Below are 21,000 nucleotides of genomic sequence, written 5' to 3'. Positions count from 1 at the left end.
TAACATAACCATAAGCATCGAGGACACCAAACCGTGCTTGAAATGCACGTTACTCAATTGCGGATCAGCAGTGAAACATGCAGCAGACAGATCGGACCTCATCCTATCCCACGAGCCGGACATACTGCTCCTTACAGGAACTTGGCTAAATGACGCCTCCACACCTACTCTTGTCTTACTAGTTTCACCGAACCACAACACTATAAGATTAGATATATCCAGCAAACCAGGCGGAGGTATTGCTTGTATACACCGTGATACAGTCACAAAATATTGCCCTATCCTCATGTGAATACTTATGCATTTATATTCTGAATAATACCAATCCAGTATGCAAACTGCACGTGATCTACCATTCACCAGGAGATAACATTACATTAGTTGAACAAATAATGGAAATCCTCTCTACCAACACAGGACAACGCTGCACCCAGGTCTTCGTCCGAGATTTCAACCTCCACTGGAATGACCCTAATGGCCCAGCAGTCAACAGCCTTAAATCCTTCCTAGCTGACATTATCTAGACACAATTCTGTGACATACCTACCCACAATTTGGCAGTGACTTTGGACATTTAAAAAAAAAATCTTGTTGTTAAACATACGTCAGCATCAAAATATAGCATTATTATGAGTCTCATATTCTATGCATCCTCAGTACACTAGTGCACAATCAGCAATCAATAGACTTTGGACATTATTATTGGCAAGAGTAATGACATCCAACTGGAAGCCATCATCCCTTGTGATTGGACAGATCCCCACCGCATCACTTTCCTCATCGCAGAATCGGTGACAACAAAAAAGGCCCAACTAAAGAAACCCTAATACTGGAAAAAGAGCTTGTAAAGTGCCATCCTGAATAATCTAACATCCCTCACCAGCAAGGTCTTGCGACCGCCCCTGGATATGGTAGATGTGCATGACTTCACAGCCCTGTACAACAATTCAATGCTGAACATTCTAGACCCAATTGCACCATTAAAATTTAAAATGAATGTCCACCAAAGATTCCCAACTATTGTTCAGTGACCGCCTAAATGCAGAAAGATGTAAACTTAGACTAGCTAAAAGATCGTGAGGATTCTCACTGTCCCTTGAACACCTTAAACACTTGGGCTCATTGAGGAGCACTTACAGCAAATGCATCAGAATCTCGAAAGAAAACTTCTTTAGAAACTAATTCGATAACGCTAGAAATTGTCCAGGAAAGCTATTCAAGTTCATCAAGCTACAATCAAATGAACAACCCAACCCTGCCTCTACTGGCTCCAATCAACAGCTAAACTGTGAAGACTTTGCCTCCTTCTTCAGGGAAAAACTAGAAAGATCGAAAGCAACCTGAAGAAGGTTAGGGAGTACTTCACTCCTCTGCTTGCGATCGCTGAGCCCCCACGTCTCAGCTCACCCCTCCAAAAACATGCCTCATGGAGCACATTCAAAACCTATGATGAAAGCAACATTCTCAAAATATTTACCAGCACTAAAAACCCTCAAACCACTTCAGCGACCCCATACCAGCAAATGTCTTCAAGGTGATCAAAATGTCCCTACTGCCTTGCTCTAGACCTAGATAGTCAGTGCCTCACTACTCCAAGGATTGATCCCCGACTACCTTAAATCTGGGCACATCACCCCTATTGTGAAAAAAACCCACAGCAGATCACAGATATTCCAAAACTTTCCGGCCAATCTCTAACATGATGACCCTGGTGAAGCCCCTTGAGAAATGTGCCCATGTACAACTGTGCAACCACATTGCAAATTTCAGCCTCCTACCTCAATGCCAATCCGGCTTCCACCAGGGCCACAGTACTGAATCGGCGCTCACTCATATAGTTGATGATGCCCTACAAATGTTGGATCAGAATGAATCCTGCCTTCTCATCCTCCTTGAATTCTCATCAGCCTTTGATACGGTCAAACATGACAGCCTCTTAGACCTACTTGCACATAGGATGGAACTATCATGGTCCGTTCTTAACTGGTTTGTCGCTTTTCTCCACAACCGAACCCAAAGAATTAAGGTCAATTCATCCCTTTCCAACCCCAACACAGGTCATACCAAAGGTCTCACAGGGGTTCTCTCTCTCTCTGTTTAATCCATTCATGGAACCTGTAACTGAACTGCTGAACTCATCCAACATCCACTATCACATGTATGCAGATGACACCCAAACTATACCTAAAATCTCTCCACCCGAAGAAATAAGGTCTCTCAACACAACCTTACAAAAAACACAAAACTGGTCGATCTGTAACCATCTCAAACTGAACGCTCTCAAAACAGAATTCCTGCTTATTGCCCCACCCAAACACCCACCTGACATCGCAGATTGGATGAAACAAATTACAGCTTTTAACTACTTACCACACATCATAGAGTGAACGAGATCTCTGGGAATTACCCTCGACAAGAACCTGAGTATGCAGGAGCACATCAGCTCTATTACCAAAGGAGCAAACTTCCAAATGAACATCTTAAGAAAAATTAAACCCCTTCTCCCCTGTGATGACTTCAAGTCAGCTGTTCACACCCGCCCGGGTGATTCCCAGGTTGGACTATGAAAGTGCAAACCTCTGTGGTCTTCCCAGATGTAAGCTTGCACCACTAAGGGCCTCTCTCAGCTCTGCTGCTAGGCTCATCACAGGATCCATAAGAAAACACTCACGTCACTCCTGATCTGAAATCTTTAAACTGGCTCCCATGTGAAGCACGGATTCACTTAAAAATTGCCTTCTTGACCCACAAAGCCATACACTTCAACACCCCGAGATACCTTGTGGAAACATCGGGTGGCTGTAGAGCTTCGAGAGTTAATAGCATCCTACTGCTGAAACCACCAATATTTTGCAATAAGGAAACGTACAACATTCTCAGGGATTGTACCTATAATGTGGAACACCCTGCCCCCTGAAATCAGACTGAATCCCGCAACGGCTTCATTCAAGAAAGAGGTTACAGAAATGCTTATGAACAAACTTCTGCCATAGAATCAGCGATCCCCACTCCTGAACACCAAGTATCCACTTAGTCTCTCAAGCATGCTTATTTCTCGCATGTTGGGGTTTTTGATTTTTTGGGATTTTGAGTTTTTGTATGTTTTGGACCCTGTGGTTGTCTCTTGAGGCTTCTATCATAATGTATTCTGCCCTTGATAATAATGTTGTTCTGTATGTTCCCTATCTCATTAAACACTGTAAAGTGCTCCGATACCCGCAAGAGTCAATTTCGCATTATATAAAACTTCATAAATAAAAATAAATACGAATTCCCAAATCCGCTGTTTCTTTTTCAGATGGAACATCTTCTCACTGTACGGAGGGTGATAACACTGGTGGTGGTGATGTCTTCTTGTATCACAATAGTTCGAGGCATGTGGGCTGCTGAATTCATATCTGTGCATAGATCGCCGCCTAGTGTTGGGTCCGGATGTTTGCACGTTGTTGTCCTGGAAGAGTCTTCGAAGTATCCTGAGATAGGTGACTCCTCCCCTGGACCACAGTGCGCATGGGCATCCTCTCCATCCTCAGATTGTTTTTTTCCGCCATTGGGTTCGGATGTGCTTATCTTAGCTCAAGTTAGGAAAATTTAATTTAAGGCCAAAAGGCCTTTAGTTTTCGTCGGTACTGTTTCCGCTCGGTATCGACAGCTTTCTTGCTTAGTTTAGCAAACTTCTTCAAGTTTTTCGGATCCGTTTAATCCGACCATCGACCTTACATCGACGATGGAATCGAGGACCCCATTCAAACGGTGTCCTGTTTGCCACGCCAAATATCCACATATCGACGTCCACCCGGTGTGCAACAAATGCCTCTCGCCAGATCACGACGAATCGAAATGTATGGCCTGTGCCCGATTCCGATCCAAGAAGACTCTCCGGAATCGACGGGCAGCGAGATTAGAAGCGCAGCAATCGGCACCGGCCCCGGTCAACATCTTCAGCACCGAGGACGAGGATGTTGAAAGCGTGGAAGACATGAACTACAGCCCCGCTTCCGAACACTATTCCCGATCGGAAGACGCCGATGAAGCGCTTTGTCACAGGGAAGAAGCCGACGATGAGGTAGGAGACTACGATGAGGCCTTTGGGGCCGAAGAAGATAGCTCTGGTGAAGAGCAGGGCCTACCCGTCGAAACGGAGGCTATCAAAGTGCGTCATTCTACGGCTCCGGTCGAGGGATCACCTCCGGGCCTTACCCGAGATCAATCCCGCAGTTCTTCGGCCCCGCCTTCGGGCCCGGCCTCGAACATCCAGCAAGAGCCATTATTACCGAAAAAGACTGGTTTCCCTTCAACGAAACCGAAACCAATCGTCGCACCGGTTCAACAGAAACCGAAAGTGAAACTAGCAGTGGTCGGCTCGAAGCCCTCGAAGACCTCCACTCCTTCGACGCCAGCCCAGACCATCGGCTCCGAACGCACTAAAAGGGATTTCGGCGCCGAACTCGCTGCAGCGGATGTCGGTACCGACCCGAAAAAGAAGGCCATCGGTACCTCAAAAGCGCCTCGGCCCCCGGCACCGAAGCAATCGGCCATGACCACCAAAGTTAAAATGGCCGCTCCATCGGAGTCCACTTCAAAGGCAGCGACTAGGGTCAAGTCATCGACTCCGTCGACCGCTACTACCTCTCCTCGACTCGATAACCCTGTGGCCCCGAGGCAGTCCACGCCTACCTCTACAGAACCACTCGGCACCAAACAACCTTCGGCGTTCTCGGTGCGACAATTTGTGGCGCCATTGCAACGCATCAGAGAACAGGCAGCCCTCCAGTCCACGTCGGGCCCCGACCCGAAAAAGGCTCCAAAGGCACCTTCGGTGCCAACCAACATCACTTTTGGTTTGCCGCCGTCCACGGCGCCAAAGATGTTCGAGATCCGAACACGTGTCTGCCAGACAAGGTCCCCATCTACTGGACACTCTCCTACTGAGCCTTCACCGTCCCAATTCATCGACGCCGACACCGGCAGACTCATGCTCCGAAAACGGAAGGTCACACCGGAGCAGACCTTGGACTCTTACAGAATCCCTCTAAAGCAGAAACTGCCAGCAGAATCGGAACCGGTTCTATACGAACGCCTGCATACCTCCTATCTGGATCCCCAGTCCTTTTCTCCGACGCCTTCCGACACGGACGTAATGGAGGATTACATGGGTGATGATACCACCTACCCTAGGGATATAGATCCTGAGGAGCAGCAGGACCCAGATCAAGCTTGGGATGACCCTGCAGACCCGGGTGCCACAACAGATACCCAGGACACGCAGCTTTACGGTGCAAAAACATCTCCCATAGAGGACACTGCTGCCTTCAATGCCCTCATAGAACGTGCTGCAGCCAATCATGGAGTGCAACTCCACTCTGACACAGTTGAGGACGACTTCTTGGTGGACACTTTCGCCTCCTCTGAGAGGACTGTCAAGACTCTGCCCATGTTGAAAGGTGTTCTCAAGCCAGCAAAGGAGATTTTCAAAGAAACAACCAGGGCACGGGTGCTGAACCCCAGGATTGAAAAAAAATACAAACCTGCGCCCGGGGACCCTATGTACATTAGAGGTCAGTTACCTCTGGACTCCATGGTGGTTGCTAACGCTCGCAAACGAGCGCACTCGCAAACAACTGGTGATGCTCCTCCCCCAGACAAGGAGTCCAAGGTGCTGGAGACCTCAGGCAAGAGGATTGCAGCCCAAGCAGCAAACATCTGGCACATTGCCAATACACAGGCCCTCCTGGCTCGCTACGATCGTTCACACTACGACACGCTAGAGTCGCTACTCCAACATCTGCCAGACGAGTACAAAGAGGCAGCGGAGCTCCTCATTAGAGAGGGACAACTTCTTACAAACGCATCCATTAAGTGCGCACTAGATGCTGCCGACACAGCTGCGAGGGCGATAAACACCAGCGTCATGTTACGCCGACACGCTTGGTTAAGAATCTCCGGATTCAAACCTGAGATTCAAAACAACATCCTAAATCAGCCTGTCAACCCAGACTACTTATTCGGACCAGAAGTTAACACCACTTTAGAAAAGATAAAAAAGGACACTGACACTGCGAAGTCAATGGGGGCTCTGCAAATGCAGACATTTCGTAGTGGCTCTATTCCGGGAATAGGGGGGCAGCTAGAGGACAGGGGTCACAACAGACATACAATAAAGGGAACACACAGAGTACCTACGATAAAAACAGAGGTGGATATCGTGGCTCCAGCACCAAGGGCAGAGGACGCGGTTACGGCAACACCAGGTCCTCACCCAAGAACAAACAGTGACGCCCTCTCCCTTCCCCCCGACCACATAACACCTGTCGGGGGGAGACTCCAGCGGTTCCTGTCCACGTGGAATACCATCACCACGGACAGGTGGGTCAGGGATATTATCCAGCACGGTTACTGTCTCGAATTAACCTCCACTCCACCCACAATACCGCCAAAGCACCGTCCTATGTCCGCAGGGCACTTAGCATTATTGCAGCAGGAAGTGCTAAGTATGCTGCAAAAAGGTGCAATAGAGGTCGTGCCCTTCAACCAGCAGGGGACAGGGGTGTACTCTCTGTACTTCCTAATCCCAAAAAAGGACGGGTCGCTCAGACCTATACTAGACCTGAGACCACTCAACCACTACATTCTCTCAGAGCATTTCCATATGCTCACCCTACAACAGGTTCTCCCGCTGCTCAGCCAGGGAGACTTCCTAGCCACACTAGACCTCAAAGATGCGTACTTCCACATACCCATACACCCGTCACACAGGAAATATCTCAGGTTCACTATTCAGGGGCAGCACTACCAATTCAAAGTCCTCCCCTTCGGTGTGACAACAGCACCCAGAGTTTTCACCAAGTGCCTAGCTGCAGTGGCTGCACATCTCCGGAGACAACACATTCACGTCTACCCTTACCTGGACGACTGGCTTGTTCAGGCAAAGTCAGCCCAGCAATGTGCCAGCCACATGTCCCTCACCATTCACCTTCTTCACAGTCTGGGATTCTCACTAAATTACCCAAAATCACATCTCCAACCTGCACACGTACAACAGTACCTGGGTGCGACCATAGACACTCTGGCAGCCACAGCTCAGCCAAATTTAGTGAGAATCAACAGCATGCAAATGCTGATCTCAAAGTTCAAACCTCAACACTCCCTTCCCGCGTGGGTGTTCATGCAGTTGATAGGCATGATGGCCTCCTGCATTTTCATAGTCCCACACGCGAGACTACATATGCGCCCGCTTCAGGAGTGCTTGGCACGTCAATGGAATCAGGCTCACGGGCAATTAAAAGACCTAGTGTTGGTGAGCGGTCGGGCATACAACTCTCTGCATTGGTGGAATCCACAAAACATTTGCAAGGGCTGACCGTTCCAAGAGCCTGTTCCACAAATAATACTGACGGCGGACGCGTCTCTCCAGGGATGGGGAGCTCATGTACTCAATTACACAGTGCAGGGACTATGGACAATACAACAAAAGAAGATGCACATCAACCTTCTGGAACTGATGGCAATCTTCCTGGCAATGAAGGCATTCAAAGTACATCTGTGCAACAAGGTCGTGTTGATCCGGACGGACAACATGACTGCCATGTACTACATACAGAAGCAGGGAGGAACACACTCTCCACAGTTGTCTCATCTGGCTCAGAGCATGTGGAAGTGGGCCATTCAGAAGAACATATTCCTCATGGCGGAACACCTCCCCGGCAAGGACAACCAGATGGCGGATCTGCTCAGCAGGCACAGCTACCAGATGCACGAGTGGGAGCTACACCCATCAGTACTCCAACCGTACTTCCAACCGTGGGGTCATCCAGAGATAGACCTATTCGCCACAAACGAAAACGCAAAATGCCAAAGCTTTGCCGCCAGGTTCCCACATCCACAGTCGCAGGGCAATGCGATATGGATGAACTGGTCCGGCAGATTTGCGTACGCTTTTCCCCCAGCGCCATTAATACCGCTGGTGGCACGCAAACTGCGCCAGCACTCACAGACACTCATCCTAGTTGCTCCCACATGGGCGCGCCAGCCATGGTACACCACCTTTCTAGAACTTTCCGTGGTGCCGCATCAAAGGCTGCGGATCAAACCTGCACTCTTAACGCAGAACCATGGCGAAATTCAGCACCCAGATCCGCAACAGCTAAACCTGGCAATCTGGCTCCTGAAGTCTTAGAGTTTGGCTACCTAAACCTGCCACCTGACTGTATGGAGATCATTAAGGAGGCCAGGAGACCCACTACCAGAGCTTGCTATGCAGCTAAATGGAAGAGGTTTGTCATTTATTGCAACAACAATGACATTAACCCGCTAGACGCATCCATTCAAAACATAATCTGTTACCTCTTACACCTATACCGATGCAATCTGGCATACACCTCAATACGTATCCATTTGACAGCAATAGCAGCCTATCTCCAGAACAGGCAGCACCTCTCTTTATTCAGAGTGCCTGCCATCAAAGCCTTCTTGGAGGGACTTAAACGAGTAATTCCTCCAAGCCACCCACCAGCTCCAATGTGGAACCTCAACTTGGTCCTCACACGCCTGATGGGTCCACCCTTCGAACCTCTACACTCATGCGAGATTCAATTCCTCACCTGGAAAGTAGCTTTCCTAGTGGCAATCACTTCGTTAAGAAGAGTTAGTGAACTCCAGGCACTAACCATTCAAGAGCCATTCATACAGGTTCACACAAACAGGGTCGTACTACGTACCAACCCCAAATTCATGCCTAAAGTAATATCGCAGTTCCACATGAATCAAACTATTGAACTGCCTGTTTTCTTTCAGAATCCACAAAATGTCACTGAAAGAATGCTCCATACACTAGATGTCAAAAGAGCCCTCATGTACTATATAGACAGAACTAAACCCTTTAGGAAGACAAAACAATTTTTCGTTGCCTTTTCTCCACAACACAAAGGCAACGCCATCTCCAAAGCAGGTATAGCCAGATGGATCGTTAAATGTATTCAAATTTGCTATCAAAAGGCTAAACGCACATTAACGATTCCCCCACGAGCCCACTCAACACGTAAGTTAGGGGCGTCCATGGCTTTCCTGGGAAACATTCCTTTACAGGATATATGTAGAGCAGCCACATGGTCCACTATACATACATTTACCTAACACTACTGTGTAGATGTACACTCAAAACAGCAGGCAGCTGTAGGACAAGCTGTTCTCAAAACTCTTTTTCAGACCGCTGCAGCTGGCACTAGTGGCCGCCGCTAATAGGAGGTACTGCTATGTATTCTATGCACAGATATGAATTCAGCAGCCCACATGCCTCGAACTGAATATGCTACTTACCAGTATGCATCTGTTCTTGGCATGTAGGGCTGCTGACATTCATATCGCCCACCCTCCTCCCCGGCGCCTGTAGCAGCTGCAGCTCTCAGAATTACTGTATAGCATGGTCATCACTTTCTGTATCTACTCCATCACTGCCACAATGGCGAAAAACAATCTGAGGATGGAGAGGATGCCCATGCGCACTGTGGTCCAGGGGAGGAGTCACCTATCTCAGGATACTTCGAAGACTCTTCCAGGACAACAACGTGCAAACATCCGGACCCAACACTAGGCGGCGATCTATGCACAAATATGAATGTCAGCAGCCCTACATGCCAAGAACAGATGCATACTGGTAAGTAGCATATTCAGTACCACACGCCATACTGCGCATACAACCTTTTCAATGCAGTGCACACGGGTGAAGGAGGGCCACTGGGGTGATCGAATGTTTGTAAAAAGGCAAATAAAAACAACAATCTCACTTCTAGTAGAACAGCAACAACTTCTTGCTAGGTAGGCCTTTCCTTTACCTGACACCACAAGTGTACATTGCCACAGATACTTCACTCATGGGTTTGAGAGCACATCTTGACCACACAACCTTACAGAGCACCTGGACATCACACCAGCGGGGTTGCTGAATCCGTTATCTAGAACTGTAGTTCATCGATGGCGCATTGCGGGTACTTGAAAGGAAAGTTTTGGCATTTTTAGCCGTGGCGAACAGATGTATGGTGAGAGAGCTCCACCTTGGAAAGTACTGTTCTAGGACTTGAGGAATACTTTATCAAGTGTGGTTTTGTTGCTGCGTCCTGAACAGGTCTGCACAGTGATTATTCCTCGCCCAGCAACTCCTGAGCCATCGTGGACGGCCGCGGAGAGGGCTATCGGGATGTGGTACGTGGCTCTCGCGTTGTAGTCTTTGAAGGCTATTTTGGCTTGAATGACTTGACACCTCAGGGGGCCAGGCGATAGCTATGAGTTCACTTACGCCACTCAACCTGCTGAGCACTAAATAATCTGAACAGGATTCTTTGTCCTGATGCATTGTGGACTAAAGGGGGAGTCTCAACAGGTCTTGTGACTTTAGAACAACTTGCAAATGTCTGCATCCAACACTAGATGACCGGAGTATGCAGAGCGTGTGAATCTACAGCACTACATGCCAAGAACAGATGGTTTTGGCCTAAGTAACGTTTTCCTTATGGGCTATTAAATCCCTCTCTCTCCCTGTTCAACATCCTGCTTCCGTTTTTTAATCGGGTCATCCAAAGCATTTTCTCAACTTTTCCTACAATTTTCATGTCGTGCAGGAACACCGGGAACGATCACTATCGCGACACGACATCCGTTATGTCGCTCGTGCTTGGGAAGGTTCTGGGACTCGCCTCAATGACACTCACAAGATAAATGCAAATCCCATTCTTGTGTGCAAGCAAATTTGTGTTCTGCCACCTCACATTATCCTTGCCCTTTTCTTAAAGGCGACGGAGAAGCCGCTGTTCAGTTGAAGTTTGAGATTAATGAATAGATCTCTTTTTACAATCCACTCAAGTGCACTATTGATGAAACACAGTGGGTCAGGCCGACAATAACAGGCATCCATCTGCTCTGTGAGGGCCAAACTTCTCTCTTTCAAACTGTTTCTGCGTTACCTTTTGTACAAAGGGACATTCCGCCCAGATTTGAAAGGCAACAAGCACAGGTGTGCACGAGGATGCTTCTTATCTAGACAGACCTCCATCTCTGCACAAGCATGCTTCTCTTCTAGACACACATCTATCTTTGTGCACAAGTATGCTTCTTATCTAGACAGACATCCATCTCTGTGCACAAGCATGCTACTTATCTAGACAGACATCCGTCTGTGTGCACAAGCATGCTACTTATCTAGACAGACATCCGTCTGTGTGCACAAGCATGCTTCTTATCTAGACATGCATCCGTCTGTTTGGGTTTTCAAGTTGATTTGAAAGTGCCTGATTCACAAGGAAAGCTGAACGCGGAAGTAGAACTTACATGTGCCACTAGCTTAACCTGCATGCAAATGGACATTTAAAATGTACATAATGTAAACGCGCTTTCACACGGGGATTTATTCTTGATTAATATTACGGTAGCAAGGTGTAATATTACCTATGAGTAAATCTCTTGCCAGGGTGGGGAGTAGGCATTGATAATTTGAGAACGCCACAGAATTCAAGAATTGTGAGTTCATAAAGTAATTCGATCCATTTTCACACTGAAATAGACACTTTCTTCTGCTTGGGTGGAAGTGAGAAGGGATCAGCCGCACATTTGGCGGGGTGTAAATGCTTAAATTTCAAATCTTCCCCTCCTTCGTGCCAACCCGAGGAAAAATATTTTCCCCGAAGTGAGTCAAAAAAGTGCAGTTTTGATCAAATCTTTTTTTTTCCCCCCACAACTTTGCTCTTTGCACAGCTGGGGAGTCTGAACTGCCGCCACATGCACATAATGAGTTTACAAAACATTGCCAATTATACGTGTGTGTGTGTATATATAATATTGCTATAACAAATTGATGTCGCACTTCAGTAATACTGCTTCAGATGGTTTTATTCACAACTACCACCAACGCGTTTCACAACATAGGCTTGTTCACGGTTAGGGAAGTCTGTTTACTCTTTCCAATATATACTACTTTTCCCATGTGCCCATAATGAGGCATTGTGGGATATGAAGTTTTAATTATTATTTTCACAAACATTATTTACATATATTTGAAATATTTCATTCCATTCCTTTGCAGTTTGTAATTATGAGTTTACATGTTTCACGGATACAATTACCACAGATGTGTTGAATTGGGACACTGGGTTTTGTTAGGTTCTATTATACATATAATGATACAGTCTTAGTGACTCCCTACAGTGCCATTGACCAACATGTTTTTATGAGTCTCTTTAGTTGATTGATCTTCATTGGATGGTCCAATAGAAGACTCAGCTGGTAGTGTCCTGAAGAGGATTCATGTTTCACCTGAGTGGCTTTTGAGATTGTCGGTTGGTCATAGCGCTATGTAGGTGCGTTCACGGGTGGGTCGCTCCTTGGATAGTCCAATAGGAATGTCCAGTCATGAAGTGCAAGAACCTGTTATGAACGGTTGTCTTGCCTGAGTGGCGGTACGACCCTGGGTGGCTGCCGGTGCAAGCGTGTATCAGTGCAAGTCCGGGCGTGTATCAGTGCAAGTCCGGGCGTGTATCAGTGCAAGTCCGGGCGTGTATCAGTGCAAGTCCGGGCGTGTATCAGTGCAGGTCCGGGCGTGTATCAGTGCAAGTCCGGGCGTGTATCAGTGCAAGTCCGGGCGGGTGTCTGTACGAGCCTGGGTTGGTGTCTGTACGAGCCTGGGTTGGTGTCTGTACGAGCCTGGGTTGGTGTCTATACGAGCCTGGGTTGGTGTCTATACGAGCCTGGGTTGGTGTCTATACGAGCCTGGGTTGGTGTCTGTACGAGCCTGGGTTGGTGTCTGTACGAGCCTGGGTGTCTGCTGGTGCGACCCTAAGTGTGAATCAGTGCAAGTCCGGGTATGTATCAGTGCAAGTCCAGGTATGTATTGGTGCAAGTCCGGGTGTGTATCAGTGCAAGTCCGGGTGTGTATCAGTGCGAGCATGGGTGGCTGTCAGTGCGAGCGTGGGTGGGTATCCGTGCAAGTCCGGGTATGTATCAGTGCAAGTCCGGGTATGTATCAGTGCATGTCCGGGTGTGTATCAGTGCGAGCCTGAGTGCATATCAGTGTAAGTCCGGGTGTGTATCAGTGCGAGCATGGGAGGCTGTCAGTGCGAGCGTGGGTGGGTATCAGTGCAAGTCCGGTTAAGTCCGGGTGTGTATCAGTGCGAGCCTGGGTTGGTGTCTGTACGAGCTTGGGTTGGTGTCTGTACGAGCCTGGGTGGCTGCTGGTGCGACCCTGAGTGTGTATCAGTGCAAGTCTGGGTGGGTGTCGTCGCGAGCCTGGGTGGGTGTCGGTGCGAGCCTGGGTGGGTGTTGGTGCGGGCCTGGGTGGGTGTCGGTGCGAGCCTGGGTGTATATCTTTCCACTGAGGCTTACACTTACATTTTTCTCCCACAGAGTTCTGGCGCGCAATGCCCACCTCCACCTCTGGGCTACTAGCCATGTTCATCGGGATCCCGGCCGCAGTGCTGCTGCTCATCATCCTGGTGCTCAGCGTTGTGATCAAAAGACGTATGGCCAACCGCAAGAAGGCACCAAGGTGAGTCTCCCCTCCCCCTCTTCCCCCCCCCCCCCCCCGACACTCTCCCAGAACCAGGGACCCCTCCCCCTTCCAACCTCCTCCCAGAACCAGGAGGCAGTTCCATATGTGCATAGGACTTGACAGTACGTCTCCCACCAGTGGTGCATGTGGAGGGCTGTCATGCTGATGCGTGTACACCCTATCTGGGACCAGGGGTGGAGGCTGTGAGCCATCAGTGGGTGAGCACCGATGCGTGTACACCCTATCCGGGACCAGGGGTGGAGGCTGTGAGCCATCGGTGGGTGAGTACCGATGCGTGTACACCCTATCCGGGACCAGGGGTGGAGGCTGTCATGCATCAGTGGGTGAGCACTGATGCGTGTACACCCTATCCGGGACCAGGGGTGGAGGCTGTCATGCATCAGTGGGTGAGCACTGATGCGTGTACACCCTATCCGGGACCAGGGGTGAAGGCAGTCATGCATCAGTGGGTGAGCACCGATGCGTGTACACCCTATCCGGGACCAGGGGTGGAGGCTGTCATGCATCAGTGGGTGAGCACCGATGCGTGTACACCCTATCCGGGACCAGGGGTGGAGGCTGTCAGCCATCAGTGGGTGAGCACCGATGCGTTTACACCCTATCCGGGACCAGGGGTGGAGGCTGTGAGCCATCAGTGGGTGAGCACCGATGCGTGTACACCCTCTCCGGGACCAGGGGTGAAGGCTGTCATGCATCAGTGGGTGAGCACCGATGCGTGTACACCCTATCCGGGACCAGGGGTGGAGGCTGTCAGCCATCAGTGGGTGAGCACCGATGCGTGTACACCCTATCCGGGACCAGGGGTGGAGGCTGTCATGCATCAGTGGGTGAGCACTGATGCGTGTACACCCTATCCGGGACCAGAGGTGGAGGCTGTGAGCCATCAGTGGGTGAGCACCGATGCGTGTACACCCTATCCGGGACCAGGGGTGAAGGCTGTCATGCATCAGTGGGTGAGCACCGATGCGTGTCCACCCTATCCGGGACCAGGGGTGGAGGCTGTCATGCATCAGTGGGTGAGCACTGATGCGTGTACACCCTATCCGGGACCAGGGGTGGAGGCTGTCATGCATTAGTGGGTGAGCACTGATGCGTGTACACCCTATCCGGGACCAGGGGTGGAGGCTGTCTGCCATCAGTGGGCGAGCACTATTGCGAATACACCCTATCCGGGACCAGGGGTGGAGGCCATGCCATCTCTGGCTACTTGATGATGACAGTATTTGTTCCATGTACGGGGAAGGCTGTCCTGCCATCTGCTGGTGGGAGTTGATGTTGGTACCATGCCCTCTGTGGATAGGCGCTAATAGGACAGCATCTCTCGCCCAGGACCTGTGGGGATGATGGAGGCCTCGCCTTAGAGGATGGGTGCTCATGTGGGTGCATTTCACCGGGGGTGAATGATTGGAGGTCAAAGTGGGTGGGCTTTCATGTGAGCACACTCCAGACAGGACCAGGGATGAAGGCCATACCATCTGTGGGTGAGGGCAGATGTGAGTACAGCCGTGACTCGTTGGTTGGAAGAAGGCCATCACCACAGCTGTCAATGTGATATCAGACCCCACTCTCCTTGGACCCCAAAGGAGACCTTCCTGTGCTTCACTGTTTTCCATGATCACCCCCATGACAAGTTCCCCCAAAACAATTTTTTCCTCCATTAACCTTCCTGTGCCTGACTATTTGATCGGACAAGGTTTTACCAGGTACTGAAATTCATCTCACTTATTACACTCACTTAACTTGTCTTAAATCTTGCCTTCTTGTGAAATCCTCCTGCCTGTATTCACCTCTTCCCCTCTTCCCTTGGGTATTTACCTGATCTGGGGATCTTCCCTTTTTTAGTCCAGTTGGCCATGAGCTATTGTACTATCCGTTTTCTCCTTTCTCTCATTTCCTGTTAGTGTAACTCGCCTGGTCCCTGTGACTGGAACCGAAGAGTCCAGTTCAGCTGTTGAGGCCCATCCTATGGACATTGCAGCCCTGTGGGCGTCCCAGCGAAACTCTTCAGACTATATAAACCCATCTTTATTTGAAAGAAATGCTTAACAGTAACCCTCCTCATTTGTCAGCGCTGGAGGTGTAGCAGCCTTACATGGGTGCCATTTAGGGAAGCCGATAATGCACTGAATGGAATCTGTGATGTCACCTCCGCTAGAGCTGTGTTGTGTGCAGAATTTTCGATGACCTGTTGGTAATGACAGATCCTTCCAGGTCCAGATGAACCCCAAGAACCTGTTCTTCTGCTACTGTAAGCTGTCCTCACTATCAGAAACTCCTACAGACCCCCCTGCTGTGGCGAACATTACATCACAGATTACCCACAATGCACCCAGAAGTTAGTCACAGAAGAGGCTTTTGCTACATCCTTGTCTGCAGAAAATCACACAGAGTTGGGTATCTTAGAAAACAAACCTTACTGTAATATTCTCCAAAATATTCTATTTTGGACAGGTCTCTCCCCGTGTGTGGCCTTTTATGGGCATAATCCCTCCTCTTGCTTGGCCATATCCTCTTTTCAGCTGTAGCATGCTCTCTCACCTTGATGGACGGATCTCTCGTCTTGTTTCTCCATGATCTCTGCTCGCCTACCAGCACAGTCTCATATTGTTAATCCTCCCCACTTTGACAGAGGACAGTATCCCAGCTTTGTGCGCTTTTTTTCCCCCGGCTTTGACTAGATATGCAGCATTCACTGACACATACTCATTGGGTGAAAGAAGACCCTTGTAGAGTTCCCAAGTGTTGGCCACCGTAGGCTGTGGTAGGTGCTCAAGACTTTAATTCTACGTCTTCTCTGACCTCTTTTTCAGTGATGAGCCGGAGCAGCGGAGCCCCATCTACAAGGGGAGCCAGGAGTCGCTCCCCTCCAGGGCTGGAGACACTCAGCCCCTGGTCATCTGATGGCTGCACGAGGAGCATGGTAAGGCGCCCGCCTTGGTGTGTTTATGTCACTGACAATGTTCTGTGCGAGTTGGGCTCTCTAGGGTAATCTGTATGTGTGGCCTGTTACTTATTAGGTTGGCTGCACTCTGCTATTGGCTATAACCCAAAAGTAGAAAGCACATCTCTAGACTTATGGTTCAACTCTTTGAGAAGGTTGTGTGACCATGGTAGTGATTGAGAGCACAGTGTAAGGGTTGATGATGCTGATGTAGCTGGTGAGAGGTGGTAGGACTGACAAAGACTTATGATTGGATTCTCGGGACAAGGTGGTTGGACTGATGGGGAGGGACTGGTTTAAAAACTGAAAGTGTGGTCACACAACACTAGCTCAGATCTCTTCCTTCTTACAGATATGAAGCGAACTCCCATATATTGAAGTCTGTCATAGTGGTGTTTAGAAAACACTGTTTTGTAGTGTGAAACTTTTCTAAACCAATACAGTGCACATCTTCAGGCTTCTAGTGGTCGGGCTCAGAAACATGCCCGACTAAAATGATCTTATTTTAGAAGTCTGCCATTGGAGCAGTCTATGTACCTCTGAAGATGTCACCCATAATACCACAGTGCCCATAGCATGACTTCCATTTTCCGACTTCCTTTCACACCGCTTGGCCTGAATGCGTGCAGAGTTTGGCCTCCATCTGCAATAGTGTTGGTTTATAGCTTGTGGCGTGTGCTATGAAACCCCCTGTCATCTTATGTTCATTTCAGAATACTACAGCATATGTTTCTTTGAAGTCCATGTTTCATACCTGAGCATGCGCAGAATAACTCTTCGCCACGTTTCCTAAAGCCCATTATGCACAACTACACTGACCCGGACTATATGTTTTAATCCTCCGGTTCAGACTGAGGAAGAGTTTTTTCCCCCCTCTGTCTGAGTGCCAGGGGAGCACCGTTTGTAACGGGATCATTGACAGATTGACATTGCATTGTAAAGTAGCACTGGAGGCTCATGCATATGGGAATGACTTGAGGGGGTGGGTTATGGAAAATACACCTTTTTACCTCTGCGCTAATTGCTTTGCAAAGTTGTCCCAGTTCCGAACAGTTTCGTTTTTGTTAACCAAACTTTTTTTATTGAATGAACAAGGCCATATGTGTTACAGACATATATCAGATCCAGGTGTGGATGGTTCTCTTCAAATGCATGAGGTGCGATATTGTGTTTTCTACTGGAAAACAACTTTATGTAGGTAATAAGAAAGGAAGACAAGACATCCCCACTCCCTCCCACTCCCCCTTCCTTCCCTAGTGTTGGGCTCTTTAGATCAAAGCAAGCAGTATTGTCCACAGTAGAGTTCCTAGGTCTTCACCGCAGGGTTGAAATTGCAGGTAAGAGGCTACCCCTTATTATTGGTTGGAGCATGATGTCTATTTGGAGTCCGGACCATCACACGTATATTGTGTTGTACCGCTTGCCTGTAGGTTTCACAAAAGCATCTGGTGTACTATCTAGTTTGCTTCCGATCAATGTCATGGAACCCATAGGGAGATGAAGCGATATAGATACAGATTCATTGTCCTTCCGTTTGTTGTCGAGTATTTGTCATAATTCTGTTTGGACTTGCTCCTCAATGTCACTGTGGTCGAGGTGTCTGCCATGATGAGGCTACCTGCAAATTCTCCTCTTGTCTAATTCTTGTAGGCGAGGGTTCTTTTTGTCTCACATCCCTACTGATAGAGCCGCTGCTGAAATGGCCCAAGATTGGTGACTTTTGTTACCTTGTTCAAATGCAGTGCCAAAGGGCAAATCCATATACAACTGGTTTTATTGCTGTGGAGATAGTTTGTAACTGGTCTGTACTGTTGGCACCTGAAGAGTGTCTGAGGCTACATCATGAAACCAAGCGCAAGTGTATCCGCCACGTTGGGTTTGGTCTTGTGCTCTGGCCGCTTTTAGGATCTTCTGCTTTGCATGTGTAGTTTTGCCAGAACATCTGGTGGTTTGCTTGACTCCTGTTATCTCCTTAGGCTGATGTAATGAACTCTGTCCAGTTTGATTTGTCCCTGATTAGTGCAGAGAAGAAACCTAAAGCATAATGTTCCACGTCTGCACCCTCTGCCCCTTCACGAAGGCCTTTTGTTTGTATATTTACTTTGAGTGATTTTTGAGGCCCTTGATTTTTCTTGTGATTGGATAGTTTTTGATGTAGAGAGCAGTACATTTATCCATGAGGATTAAGTTCTTCTCTTTTAGTGCATCTCGATGGCCTTTCACTATATTAGAACCCACTGAGTCCACGTCTGTTCTCAACGCCACTATCCTATCCCTCAGGTCTGATCTGAGGGTGTGCTTTTCCTTAGAGATGTCTGCCTTGATTTCCTTATCTAGCTCCGACTTAAAAGCTTGTAGATTTGGCAGGAGCTCTGCTTTTGCCGAGGCAGATGATCCCTCCGTAGGGCCCACGTTCAGTGCCTCAGTGTATCTTCCCTCCGGTGGACACTTGTGGATTCAAAGAATCCGGTCACTTTTTAGGTCTCGCCTGCGAACGCAGCGCGAAGCGCTGCTTTCGGCGAGATCTATTGTTGCTGACTTGCCTCGGAAGTGGGACAGGAGATGTGCACGCGCAGGCTTTTGGCGGATTTGAGTTGGTGTACGCGCACGTACACCAACTCGCACGTGTGCACATCTCCAGTCCCCCTTCCGTCCACGCAAGCCAGCTGCATGCAGTAACTGCGCCACCAAACAGCCACCCCCAGCCAGTGAACGCGTACTAGATCGTTGAACAACAAACACACACACCAGCCCCCACGTTACAACTGAGCCCCACTCACCGGGCTCTTTTGTGGCTGCTACAGGCTCCGTCTCAGGACTCCCCTGGTCTAATCTCCGCCTCACATGACCTGGAACACGCGGGGCTTCCCTCACTCATGGGAGCCCCGCACTTGCATCGGCGGCCTCTGCTGCCACTTCCGACCCAGGGCTTCTCATTACTTCTGCCGCCGCCGCCACCGCGGGGCTCTCCCTCAGGCATGGGAGCCCCGCGTCACCACTTCTCCTCTCGGACAGCCACTCCGTGCGCGCGGGCTTCCCGCGGAAGGCGGAAGTCCCGCCCCACGACAGGCATGACGCTGCCTGACTTCCGGTTTTCGCGCCGAATCGGGCCGGCGGCGGTGATACCTTCACTCCTATTGTAGGGTGATATGCTCCACTGAATTTATTTTGCTTTGTGCAATGCTTGCCTTTAAAATGACTGCGCAGAATCCATCTATCCCCATCTGCACGGCTCGTCATTCGCGCAGGCGGAGATAACTCCTCCATGATTAAGGTAATGAGTAGTTTGGGGAATGTAATTGTGTGTGGCCCAGTGATCATCTTCAGAGCTGTATTGATGGTTGCTGCTGTCGCAATTACAAGCCAGCCTTAAAAATTATTGGGGATGTGAGGAGAAAACGCTACATAAACAGATTAAAAAGGGAAACACCTTGCTACATTAACAAAAATAATTACCTGGGTGGTTCAGCTTTCTGTTTATGAAAGTGATGAGCCTCTAACGACAGTAAGGTTGTGCTAATGGTGGAAGTGGATATATGCACTTTTTTTACCCCACCATGAAATGCAGTGGTGAAGGCATTGTAGAGTTTTCCCCCTTGGGGGTATGAATAGTTTTTAGTTTGGCGATAGTAAAGATTCTGTACTTTAGTCCAGGGACCCGCATCAGTCTTTGAAAGTGGGGTTCCACCGATCTAAAACCCTAAAGTTCGCCAAACCCCATAACCCAGGGAACTGATTTAGAGTGGGTATCAATGTAGCTCTGAGAGTGGTATGTTACAGCATCCTACTGTCTACCTTAACAAGAAAACTACTGCCTAAAATGTCTTTCTTATCCCTACACTTCTAGAGTAGGTGAAAGAGGGGGAAAATGTGTTTTAGCATTGCGCTTATGAGACTGAACTCAAGTGATTGATTTGGTTTAACACACCACTGAAGCATTGTACACCACAGCATACACACAATTCAATTGCCAATGAAGAGATGATTTGTTGGCAATGAAAGGGGTGAAGGTGTGGAAAATGGTATGAAAACTTTACCTCTTGCCTCCCTGGACGTCTGCTAAAACCCCTCTTTCTGCCTCACAAAACACAAACGTATTCCTCTGGTACCTACTTTCTTCCCCCTCTTCTCACTGCTCTGCCAAGCTCTTCCCCAGTCGTCCATCTACACAAACCTCTTGCTCCTTATTACCTGTTCATCCTCAAAACGTCCTCTGCTTCCAGTTGACGATTCTTTCTGCGACAGTACTAACTACTGTAGTAGGGTCAAAAGAGAATCTGTCACATCCACAGATTCCTTAGTTATCTCGAACTATGCTCCTCGTTCAACAAGAACTGGGTCCTGACTTCAAGCCTCTATTAAAACCGAGTTGCTCTATCACCCCTTGCTTCTAATAATGGATTTGCAGTGTATGCAAAAATGAGTGTTGACTAATGAAGCTTGCCCTATGGGATTAATAATTAATGTGGTGAACCAGAACTGTGCAAAACTTCGGTCGGGTCCTGGG

General features: G+C 48.7%; 1 protein-coding gene across 1 annotated transcript in view; it reads left to right on the top strand.

Annotated features, from left to right (window-relative positions):
* The window catches only part of LOC146808808 (uncharacterized), a 185,068-nt gene that overhangs the window by 147,132 nt on the left and 16,936 nt on the right, over positions 1 to 21,000 (top strand). The window contains exons 6-7 of the mRNA XM_085615634.1: positions 13,387 to 13,528; positions 16,363 to 16,472. Coding sequence (XP_085471760.1) covers positions 13,387 to 13,528; positions 16,363 to 16,453 — 233 coding nt within the window. The 3' untranslated portion in view covers positions 16,454 to 16,472. The remainder of the gene's footprint in view (positions 1 to 13,386; positions 13,529 to 16,362; positions 16,473 to 21,000) is intronic.

This window comes from Triturus cristatus, chromosome 7, assembly GCF_964204655.1.
Source record: "Triturus cristatus chromosome 7, aTriCri1.1, whole genome shotgun sequence".
NCBI classification, from domain to species: Eukaryota; Metazoa; Chordata; class Amphibia; order Caudata; family Salamandridae; genus Triturus; species Triturus cristatus.
Note: the sequence above shows the minus strand (reverse complement) of the source record. Positions and strands in the feature narration are given on the sequence as shown.